At 42.4% G+C, this 12,189-nt stretch overlaps 1 protein-coding gene and 1 pseudogene across 1 annotated transcript; both read left to right on the top strand.

Annotated features, from left to right (window-relative positions):
* The first annotated feature begins 1,364 nt into the window (after positions 1-1,364).
* Positions 1,365-3,455, top strand: LOC110743739 (annotated as a pseudogene).
* A 3,030-nt stretch (positions 3,456-6,485) lies between these two features.
* Positions 6,486-10,073, top strand: LOC101001653 (olfactory receptor 10G2-like). The gene is given in 1 exon segment (XM_021940996.2): positions 6,486-10,073. A coding segment is annotated over 1 exon segment (945 nt). The 5' UTR covers positions 6,486-7,537; the 3' UTR covers positions 8,483-10,073.
* Positions 10,074-12,189: the final 2,116 nt, after the last annotated feature.

The following is a 12,189-nucleotide window of genomic DNA, read 5'->3' on the forward strand; positions in this document are numbered from 1 at the left end:
AAAAAAAAAAAAAAATTAATGAAGTAATGGCATTCGCAGCAACCTGGATGGAGTTGGAGACCACTATTCTAAGAGAGGTAACTCAGGAATGGAAAACCAAACATGGTATGTTCTCACTCATAAGTGGGAGCTAAACTATGAGGATGCAAAGGCGTAAGAATAATACAGTGGGCTTTGGGGGCTCAGGGGAAAAGGCTGGGAGGGTGGTGAGGGATAAAAGACTGCAAATTGGGTGCAGTGTACACTACTTGGGTGATAGGTGCACCAAAATCTCAGAAATGACCACTAAAGAACTTGTTCATGTAACCAAACATCACCTGTCCCCCCAAAACCAATTGATAATAAACATAAAAATTTAGAATCAAGGCCAGGTGCAATGGCTCACACCTCTAATCCCAGCAGTTTGGGAGGCTGAGGCAGGCAGATCACCTGAGGTCAGGAGTTTAAGACCAACCCATTTAACATGGTGAAACCCCGTCTCAAGTAAAACTACAAAAATTAGCCAGGTGTGGTGGCACATGCCTGTAATCCCAGCTACTCAGGAGGCTGAGGCAGGAGAATCCCTTGAACCTGGGAGATTGGGCCACTGCACTCCAGCCTGGACGACAGAGTGAAACTCCATCTCAAAAAAAAAAAAAAAAAATCCTTCTTATATCTTACCACTATTTATATGAGCCCCCTTCCTTGGGTGTGCTTCCAGTGATTAGCACTTGCTAGTTCTTCTTGAGGGGTTGCAGGAACCTCCTTATCAAGTCACATGCACCTGAGTCTCACTGGGAGGCTCTAGTCAGTGCCAGTGGAGAGAGAAATGTCTTGGATGTCTGTGGACAGAGAAAACATACAGTGATTCAAATATATGAGCTTCAAATTGGGAGCCACCAGGACAAATGATCAAGATTGCAAGGATAGTTTTCTAATCAAGCTGCTTCTCATCTAGACCACTTGATTCTGCTTTAGCCTAAATTAATAGTAGTAGGGCTTTATTTGTTTAACAACGGTTACTCTTATTTTGGACAACTTTTGGGGAAAAACCTGGTTTTGGATATAGGCACAGAGCCTCATAAGGAATTTTGCTACCTACTCTAGATTTACATATCAAATAAGACTGAGACAACTAAAAAGGGCTATCTGGTTTTTAAGCTTTGTTTTGATTCTAATTTTTTTTTTTTTTTTTTAACAGAGTCTCACTCTGTCATCCAGGCTGGAGTACAGTGGCCCAATCTCGGCTCACTGCAACCTCCACCTCCCAGGCTCAAGTGATTCTCCTGCCTCACCTCCCAGAGTAGCTGGGATTACAGGCACCCACCTCCACACCCGGCTAATTTTTGTATTTTTTAGTAGAGACGGGGTTTCACCAATGTTGGCCAGGCTGGTCTCGAACTCCTGACCTCAAGCGATCCACCCACCTCGGCCTCCTATAGTGCTGGGATTACAGGCGTAAGCCACTGAGCCTGGCCAGGGATCTCATACTAGCAGAGTATCAGTGTTGTTCACCATAGTCTATCTCTATTCTAAACTACCTTTTAAACAGATACATGAGTGATCAATGTACAATTTCAATTTGACTGTGACATTCTCCTACTTAAAGCCTTCAGTGGCTCCCCAGCCCCTACAAAGTAAGGACAGATTATTATTCTATCATATAAAATTCCAACTATGTGTCACTTAAATCCACTTAACCTATCCTGCAGACACTCTGAATTGTAGCCTGGTGTGAATGGCCTTTCCCTATTAACACAGGGCGGCTTTAAGCACCCCGCCTTTTGCTCCCTTTTTCCTCTGCTGAAGTGTCCCTCTGTGTCTACTTATCTTTCAAGAGGAGCACAGGGTTACCTACTCCGTGAAATTTTTCTAGCCTCTGCCTCTAATTCCACTAAAACCGTCAGCAAACATAACTTCACTCTTCCTTGTGGTCCCACTCCAACCTGTGGTTAACATATTCTTCCCACTATAATATAAACTTCTTGAAGATGAGGTAGGACTAAACCATTTTTTCCCCAAATAAATACCTGTGTGTGTGTAGAAAGATAGATAGATAGATAGATAGATAGATAGATAGATAGATAGATAGATAGATAGATAGATAGTCACTGATGTTCTTGAAAACAAAGGTTTTATGGAAGTAGAAGAGGAGGAAAAGTCCCACTGCACTAAATTGAAGAGATAAAGTCAAGACAGTGAATATTAAGTAATATTTGAAGGATTCTGGCATAGAAGAAATCATGGAAATAGAAACAATGTGGATAAAATTTATAAGATATATTATGAATAATGTACAATTTTTTTATGTAGTGAGGTTTTGCTCTCCCAAAAGAGATAGTGATCATGCTAGAATGGGAAACGAGAATAAATATTAGATGAGGGAGAAAGGAAAGGCTTAGATTCAGAGTGGGGGAAAAATATGTTTCCAGGAAGAATGGGGGGTGAGAAGGCAGGCCTTCCAAACTCAGCCCTGTTGGAAGAGGGTTACATTTACCTGAGCTGACCCAAAGAGCCAGGTCACTGAGGAGCTGTGGCAATAGCAGCCTAGGCTGTGGTGGCTGTCGGAAAACAGCATGGCCATGGCAGTGAGGGGAGAAAGACATCCTGCCTACATTTGAACAATAAGAGGTCCTGACTAGGTTGATGGAGGGAACTTGCCCATGGCACTGAGGCAGAGATGGCAAAAATCTGGACCACCAGTGACATCATGTGGCCAAAGATCACCAGACTTCTCTGCTAAAAATAGGTTGCTGGATATTCCCTTCTAGAGAACGTTGCAATTATGCTGACCTCTAGAAATGGATAAGCCAGCCCGGGACTTCCACTCGTGCCTGAGGGGAGCGGAGCCGGAGACCAGAGGTCGAAATCGGGTTCTGACAAGATGGCTGGGCTTCCCCGCACAATCATCAAGGAAACCCAGCGTTTGCTGGGAGAATGAGTTCCTGGCATCCAAGCAGAACCACATGAAAGCAACACCCATTATTTTCATGTGGTCATTGCTGGCCCTCAGTTTTCCCCCTTTGAGGGAGGGACTTTTAAACTTGAACTATTCCTTCCGACGAATACGCAATGGCAGCCCCTAAAGTATGTTTCATGACCAAACTTTATCATCCTAATATAGACAAGTTGGGAAGAATATGTTTAGATATTTTGAAAGATAAGTGGTCCCCAGCACTGCAGATCCGACAGTTCTGCTATGGATCCAGGCCTTGTTAAGTGTTCCCAATCCAGATGATCCATTAGCAAATGATGTAGCGGAACAGTGGAAGACCAACAAAGCCCAAGCCACAGAAACAGCTAGAGCATGGACTAGGCTATATGCCATGATTAATATTTAAATTGATCCTATCAGCAAGTGCGCATCACTTCTCCTGTTCTACCAAGACTTCCTCCTTTTTGTTTGCATTTAATGGACACGGTCTTAGAAACGTTACAGAATAAAAAAGCCCAGACATCTCCCGCCTTAGGTGATTAAAAGCCAAAAAAAAAAAAAAAAAAAAAAAAAAAAAAGAAGTAATGGATAAGCCCCGGGGTCCTTGAATTTATCACAGAAAGAAGGTAGTGGTAGGAGGCCAGGCGCGGTGGCTCACGTCTATAATCCCAGCACTTTCGGAAGCCGAGGCAGGTGGATCACCTGAGGTCAGGAGTTCGAGACCAGCCTGGCCAACATGGTGAACCCCTGTCTCTACTAAAAATACAAAAATTAGATGGGTGTGGTGGTGCGCGCCTGTAGTCCCAGCTACTCGGGAGGCTGAGGCAGGAGAATCACTTGAACCCGGGAGGCAGAGGTGCAGTGAGCCAAGATCACGCCACTGCACTCGAGCCTGGGTGACAGGGCAAGATTCTGTCTCAAAAAAAAAAAAAAAAGATAGTGGTGACAATAAGAATATTTTCACAATAGCTATACGGAGACTTCTGAAATTTAACTCATATATTCAAAGTTGCCACTTTATTTTATATCACAAGGTGAAGTGAGACATACCAGCTCCTTATATTTCTCCCAACTATAGGAAGAATCACAGTCTTACATCTCTCTGTCCTTCTTTATACCTCTGCAAAGAAGCAATACTTTTACATATCTTGATGTGCTCTTCTATTTGCAAGTCTATGAATAGCACCTTATTCCTAGCCACTGAAAGCATCAGTATGCTGGGAAGGGGGAAAAGGGAGGTAGTGTGGCAATGTAGATTAGGATGGCAATGTTACAGTAGAAATAAGCAAGATAAAAAGAATCATTATTCAGCTTCCCATAGCCAAAATAGGTTTTCATGTCTGCAACAAGCCAATCAGCTTGAAAGGCAGGACTTGTCATGAGAGAAAGCAAGTTTTCTAAATTAATTTATCTTCCTCTGTAATACATCAAGCCAGGCTTGGTAGACTTGATCACTGAATTTACATGTTGAAGGCTCCACACAGAATTAAGTGAAAGCAGGAAAACCTCACCCCTGCAAATTTGGGAGGATCATAAAGGAAAGAAGGGAAACAGAGGTAGACCAATGAGTTTAGATGGCAGGGTTCTTTTTTTTTTTTTTTTTTTTTTTTCTTGACTTGAAACCAACCCTTAAGATAAATGGGAGCTTATGGAGTATAAGAAAACTTAAGGTCACCAAAGATAGTAGCATGCTTCTGTGGGCATGACAGAGAGAGGCTGCAGATCCTGAGGACAACTCTGGCTCATGGTACAAGGGGACATGACTATATGAATCTAGTTTTCCAGTGCCTGGAAATAAGGAAATCCAAGGTGCCTGTATGTTTTGCCAGGGAAGATAGAGAAGTATGCAGAACAATGGCTAGAGTCAAAGCAAAATTGCTACAGCGTGCAATGACTTCCAGGAAGAACAGGAGCTAGAGATTCCAGCCATGAGTATGCTGTTAAGTGTTTAAAACACCGTTACAGGAAAAAAAAAAAGCCCTTGTAAGTAGTATTTGCCCATTTTTATGGTGTAAATAATCCCACTATAGTCAATTTCAAGCTCCAACATGACATCACTACTTCTGAGTTTAGTAGCACACTATTTTAGGGTATTTCTACCATAAAGATATGATAGATGTGAACAATCTCATAGATATTAGTAAAACACAGTAAAATAATTAGGAAGTGATGAGTTTTTAGTGTTATATATGTTTTGATATAAATTATTTAATTGAAAATGTCTATTAAGTACAAATTTATATACATTTTTTTTTCTGAAACAGGGTCTTGCTTTTTTCTTTTTTCATTTTTTTAAATGGAGACACTCTTAAAAATTCAGTACATTATCAATTCACTTCTGAGTATAATGTGGGTAAATGTGTGACCTTCACAACAACTTAAATAAAGAAATCACAGAAATTTGAGGTCATTCCAACAGCTCATGTTGTTCTTCACAGCTCACTTTCTAGATATGCAGAAATGATTCCTACTTGCTGTCAAAACAAAAAATAATGAGGATCTTGGGAATGTAGTTCTCATCTGGGAAATGTTTCAAGGTAGAATTCCAAGGAGGTGAATAGTTTTCTTCAAATCTCTTGACAGTGTTTTTAAAAACGGGATCAAAGGAGATCCAGCTAATAAGGGTAATCAATTCAAGATCGTAAGTAGAAGAGTCACACTCCATAAATAACCAAGTTTCATCGATTCTCAAATCAGTCAATGAGCTGATCCCTTGGAAGATTTTAATTCCATGCCAAAGCAGAGATTCAGTAATCCATCACCACAAGCCAAAGGGATGTTCTAAAGGATGCTTTCCTTACCTGCTGTGCATTCTACCTGAGAATACACCAACTTTCTCCAAGATTTTGCTGCTGTGTCCATGTGAGTCCAAGAAGAAAAGCATTCCTAAGGCTGCGGCAATTCACCATGGAACAAATACTTAATTCCCAGACTTTAAACATTTTCACGATTTTGTCAAAAACAGTATTTAATCTGTCTCTTTCCCCCCATTTTCTTCCTCAACTCACCTTCTACTCGCAGAGTTAATTTGTTAGGCATATAAATTTTGAATTAAATTATTCTTTCTCCCAATTAAAGAACATTCTTCTTTGAATTGAGGAAAATAATTTTAAAGAGCTATCATTTATTTTCTCTCTTTTGGGAGAGATGATAAAGCAATATAGATGATGTATCAGATTAAGTGTTACTGTATAAACGCAGTAAGAGATGGATTCTTTAACCCTGTGTTTCCCAGAACACGTTTAGTTCAACCTACTTGAAAATTGGGGCCAGGCGCGGTGGCTCAAGCCTGTAATCCCAGCACTTTGGGAGGCCGAGACGGGTGGATCACGAGGTCAGGAGATCGAGACCATCCTGGCTAACACGGTGAAACCCCGTCTCTACTAAAAAATACAAAAACCTAGCTGGCCAAGGTGGCGGGCGCCTGTAGTCCCAGCTACTCAGGAGGCTGAGGCAGGAGAATGGCGTAAACCTGGGAGGCGGAGCTTGCAGTGAGCTGAGATCCGGCCACTGCACTCCAGCCTGGGCAACAGAGCGAGACTCCATCTCAAAATAAATAAATAAATAAATAAATAAATAATAATAATAATCGATGCTGTTATCATCCAAATGAACAGAACTACTAAACTACTTAGGTTAATTAATAAATGTAAATAACATTCCAGAGCAAACAGAAAGTACAAATGGTACCTTAGACTTTGTTTACACTGAGCATAGGCTCACATTGCTTGAAGTGCAGGCCCTGTCCTACAGTCTTGACTATATGGAGAAAGCGTGAGAGATGTGATAATGGAGGGAAACATGACACAGGATTAGCAGGAGTTGATGCTCTCCACTTAGCCAGTCAACCAACAAATATTTATTAACTTATTATTGCCAAGCACCAGAGTAGTTGCTGCAAATACATCAAAGAACAAAATAGACTGCTCTTTGCTCTGAAGGATCTTACAATCTAGTAGAAGAAACCAGTAAGTACTTACACAAATAGCTCTTATAATATTGTACTGTAATCACCCTTGGATAATTCTTCCCAAGGAGGTGACAGATGAAATGAATCCTGGGGAATGAAGACATATTAGATGAATGAGCATACTCCTAAGCCCAGAGGAAGGAAGGCATGGTGATCTGAGAGAACTGAAACGAAGATTATCAAAATATGCAAGAACGGGATCACAAAGTTTCTTGTAGATTTCAGGAGGAGACATTTCAAGAATATTAAGTCATAAAGCAACAATAGGAATGATAATTGTGGGGTAATAGTTCCACACTGCTTCATATCACCCAAATCTATTTCTCTGTGGTCCCCTTTGGGGGCATAGACCTACAATATGCACTTACTTACACTATTATTCAGACACAACTCTGCGCTTGGCTTCTAACATCTGTATGTAGTATTGCCCATTAAAGAGGGATTTCAGGGCACCTGGAGACTAAACAGCCGCTGAAGGTTGTTTTGCCATGCAAACCCAGGTGACTTAGGGCAAATGCTTTCTACTTAAAATAGAGAAGACTTCTGTTTACCTTCCAAATTCTGATCATTAGATAAAAGCACTCTCTTATCACTTCACTCCTGTATTTTCCTTATCAGACTTCACCATTTATCTTAGCAGACTACAAAAAGACATGGGAAAGACCAAAAACACATCGCTGGACACTGTGGTGACAGATTTCATTCTCCTGGGCTTGTCTCACCCCCCGAATCTAAGAAGCCTCCTCTTCCTGGTCTTCTTCATCATTTACATCCTCACGCAGCTGGGGAACCTGCTCATTCTGCTCACCGTGTGGGCTGATGCAAAGCTCCATGCTCGCCCCATGTACATTCTTCTGGGAGTGCTCTCATTCCTGGACATGTGGCTCTCCTCCGTCATCGTTCCTCGAATTATTTTAAACTTCACTCCTGCCAGCAAGGCTATCCCGTTTGGTGGCTGTGTGGCTCAGCTGTATTTCTTTCACTTCCTGGGCAGCACCCAGTGCTTCCTCTACACCTTGATGGCCTATGACAGGTACCTGGCAATATGTCAACCCCTGCGCTACCCAGTGCTCATGAATGGGAGGTTATGCACAGTCCTTGTGGCTGGAGCTTGGGTCGCCGGCTCCATTCATGGGTCTATCCAGGCCACCCTGACCTTCTGCCTGCCCTATTGTGGGCCCAACCAGGTAGATTACTTTATCTGTGACATCCCTGCAGTATTGAGACTGGCCTGTGCTGACACAACTGTCAATGAGCTTGTGACCTTTGTGGACATCGGAGTAGTGGCCACCAGTTGCTTCATGTTAATTCTACTTTCCTATGCCAACATAGTCCATGCCATCCTGAAGATATGAACCGCTGATGGGAGGTGCCGGGCCTTCTCCACCTGTGGATCCCACCTAACTGTGGTCACAGTCTACTATGTTCCCTGTATTTTCATCTACCTCAGGCCGGGCTCCAAGAGGCCCCTGGATGGGGCAGTGGCTGTGTTTTACACTGTTGTCACTCCATTCCTGAACCCCCTCATCTACACACTGAGGAACCAGGAAGTGAAGTCCGCCCTGAAGAGGATGACAGCAGGTCGTGGGGCTGAATGAAAATAAGTAACTGTCTACGGCCATACCACCCTGAACGCGCCGGATCTCATCTGAGCTCGGAAGCTAAGCAGGGTCAGGCCTGGTTAGTACTTGGATGGGAAAATAAGTAACTACAGCTACATAACCGTCGCTACCACTCTCTTCAGCTACTGCTGCATGTGACAGATGTTCGATAAATAGATGTTAGTTTCAGCTGAAATGAATATGATTCTACTAGGAAGAGGCTTCTGGTGCTATATTCAACCTCAAGAAATTATCCATCACTATTTTACCCTTTTCCGATCCAGCTCTCAAGAGAAAGCACATATGTTGACTCTGAAAAGTTGATGCTTTCTTCTAGAAGGAGGGGAAATTATTACTTGGGGAAAACCAACATAATACTGTCCTACATTCATTTGCTTTGCTCCTAATTTCCCAAGCCTCTAGGCATTCAGAATTGCTTTGCTCACATCAAGGCAAATCCATCCTTCCAGGTACTTAGTTAGAATCTCTGTGTGGCTCATCTGTGTTTCCTTTCAGCCCCTCACTTTTCTCCGTGTAGTAATTCATCAAAATCCTGTTCACTCTGCTTCAGAAGTGTCTTTCTGGCTTCTTATGTGGTGTCCTGGTCACCTCCACTTTCCTCCATACAACTACCAGAGTTTTCTTTCTGAAACATACAACTAAATACTTTCTTTCCTGTCCTTATAAATATTTACTGGCTTTCCACTGCATATAAATAAAGCCATACCTCTTAGCTTGGAATTCAAAGTCCCCCACAATCTGCACAATCTGGTACCAACACACCTCATCTCCCAAAATATCTCTACCTCCCTTTTCTCTTCCGGCCCCATTAATTTACCTGTCATTCCTTAAACATTATCCGTACTTCCCTGCCTCTGAGCCTTTTCTTGAGTTATTCTCATATCTGAAATAGCCTTCCTCCTCCATATTGGTAAACTGACGTTTTATGCTTACTTTGAGGTCCAGGAAAAATCTTTCTTCCTACAAGAAGTTTTCTTATTCTTCCACTCATAAATTATATCCTCCTTGTATTCCAGTGGGCCTTCAAATTTTATAATAGCACTTTTTTTGACTGGACTATATTATAGCTTAGATTGCAGTTTCTAGAGAAAGGAAAGCATTTTTTTTTCTTTGAGATGGAGTCTTGCTCTGTTTATCACTTTGCATCACAAAACGCTGAGATTACAGTTATGAGCCACAGCACCCAGCCAGGAAAGTATGTTTTATTGATGTTTATGTTGTAGCCTCCTTTTCCCCAATATCTACTAGTATCCACTTATAGAGGAGATGGCTGGGTGTACATAAAAATCCATTCTCTCTTTCCCTAGTAAGAAGGCTGTAGCTAGAATGTGGCTGCCCTTTTGTGGATATTTTTCAGTGTCTCTTGTAGCCAGATCTAGTCATATATCTAAGTATTCACAAATTGAACATGAGAAGACTATATGTATGTGTGAGATACTTCCACCTACATATACACATAAGTCCCTCAAAACTGGCACATGGCCGGGCGCAGTGGCTCACACCTATAATCCCAGCACTTTGGGAGGGCAAGGCAGGTGGAATACCAGAGGTCAGGAGTTCAAGACCAGCCTGGCCAACATGGTGAAACCCCGTCTCTACTAAAAATATGAAAATTAGCTGGGCACGGTAGTGTGTGCCTGTAATCCCAGCTACTCTGGAGGCTGAGGCAAGAGAATCGTTTGAACCCGGGAGGTGGAGGTTGCAGTGAGCCGAAATCATGCCACTGCTCTCCAGCCTGGGCAACAGAACAAGACTCCATCTCAAAAAAAAAAAAAAACTGGCACATGAATTTTTCCACATTCTTTTTCTGCTCTAAGCTGGAAAAGGCACATGATGGGGACCTACAAGGAGCAACTTCTGACCAAGTAGAGAACAATAACCTACCAGCCTGGATCACTCACCTCAGAATTCTGAGGGGGAAATAAACCTTCAGCTTCTTTAATCCAGTGATTTATTGTTGGGTTACTTTGTTAGAGCAGTTTTTAATCCACTGATTTATTGTTGAGTTACTTCGTTACCTCATCCTAACTAATGCTTTACCCAATCAACAATTTTTTAAATTAAAACAGCACCAGGGCTGGGCACAGTGGCTCATGTCTGTAATCCCAACTACTTGAGGCTGGGAGAATAGCTTGAGGCCAGGAATTCAAGACCAGCCTAGGCAACCAAGTAAGATCCCATCTCTAGAATATGAACAAACAAGCAAACAAAAACAGCACCAGGAAAGTCTTTTGAACTGCATCTAAATTGTCCAAAGCAACTCCGGGCGCGGTGGCTCATGCCTGTAATCCCAGCACTTTGGGAGGCCGAGGCGGGCAGATCACGAGGTCAGGAGATCGAGACCATCCTGGCTAACACGGTGAAACCCCGTCTCTACTAAAAATACAAAAAATTAGCCAGGAGTGGTGGTGCACGCCTGTAGTCCCAGCTACTGGGAGGCTGAGGCAGGAGAATGGCGTTAACCCGGGAGGCAGAGCTTGCAGTGAGCTGCGATGCGCCACTGCACTCCAGCCTAGGCAACAAAGTAAGACTCCGTCTCGAAAAAAAAAAAAAAGTTGTCCAAAGCATCCAGAAAAACTTTTGGTTAGTTATCATAAGCCATGTAGACAAAGATCTAGAAGCCAGCCAGTCATTCATTCAGTAGGTCACTGAGCAAATCATGCAGTGTCTTCTGACCAGGCCAGGCTGATGTAAATAACCCTTGCATTTTCCTCTGTGACCTATCCTGGTCTTACCTGGAGGAAAAAGAAAACACGTAAAAGAAGCTGAAGACAGAAGACTCAAGTATGGAACAATATAAGAGCAGTGTTGGTCGCTCCTTCCAGAAAAATGAAGGACAAGGTAAATGTGTTCTTTCATTTGCCAACAGTTTTTTTATTCATCTATATGTGAGAGCTCATATTGGCCTAATTTTAAATAATAGATCAAGCCAAAGACTCAGAAAAATAAAAATGTATATATCTGAGACAACTGGAATAAACATGAACATCAATTTTGTTAAAAGCCTTTATGACCAGCCTGGGCAATATAGCAAGACCTCATCTCTACTAATTAAAAAAAAAAAAAAATAGCCAGACATAGTGGTGTACACCTGTAGTCCCTGCTGCTTGAGAGGCTGAGGCAGGAGAATCACTTCAGCCTAGAAGCTGAAGCCTTCAGTGAAATATAATCGTGCCACTACACTCCAGCCTGTGTGACAGAGAGACCCTGTCTTAAAAGAAAACAATTATTTATTTATTTTTTTTTTTTTTTTTTTTTTTTGAGACAGAGTCTCGCTCTGTCGCCCAGGCTGGAGTGCAGTGGCGCTATCTCGGCTCACTGCAAGCTCCGCCTCCCGGGTTCACGCCATTCTCCTGCCTCAGCCTCCCGAGTAGCTGGGACTACAGGCGCCCACAACCGCGCCCGGCTATTTTGTATTTTTAGTAGAGACGGGGTTTCACCGTGGTCTCGATCTCCTGACCTTGTGATCCGCCCGCCTCGGCCTCCCAAAGTGCTGGGATTACAGGCGTGAGCCACCGCGCCCGGCCAAGAAAACAATTATTTATGAGAAAAAACTGCAACAGTGAGATTACAAGATATATTTATATCTTCTCCTATAAGAGAAGCCATTTAAGACAACTTCTGAGTCTAAGGTAATTTATTTTTTCTCAAAGCCAATATTTTTCACCAATACATAATAGAGA

The sequence above is a fragment of the Papio anubis genome, chromosome 7, assembly GCF_008728515.1.
Source record: "Papio anubis isolate 15944 chromosome 7, Panubis1.0, whole genome shotgun sequence".
In the NCBI taxonomy this organism is placed as follows: Eukaryota; Metazoa; Chordata; class Mammalia; order Primates; family Cercopithecidae; genus Papio; species Papio anubis.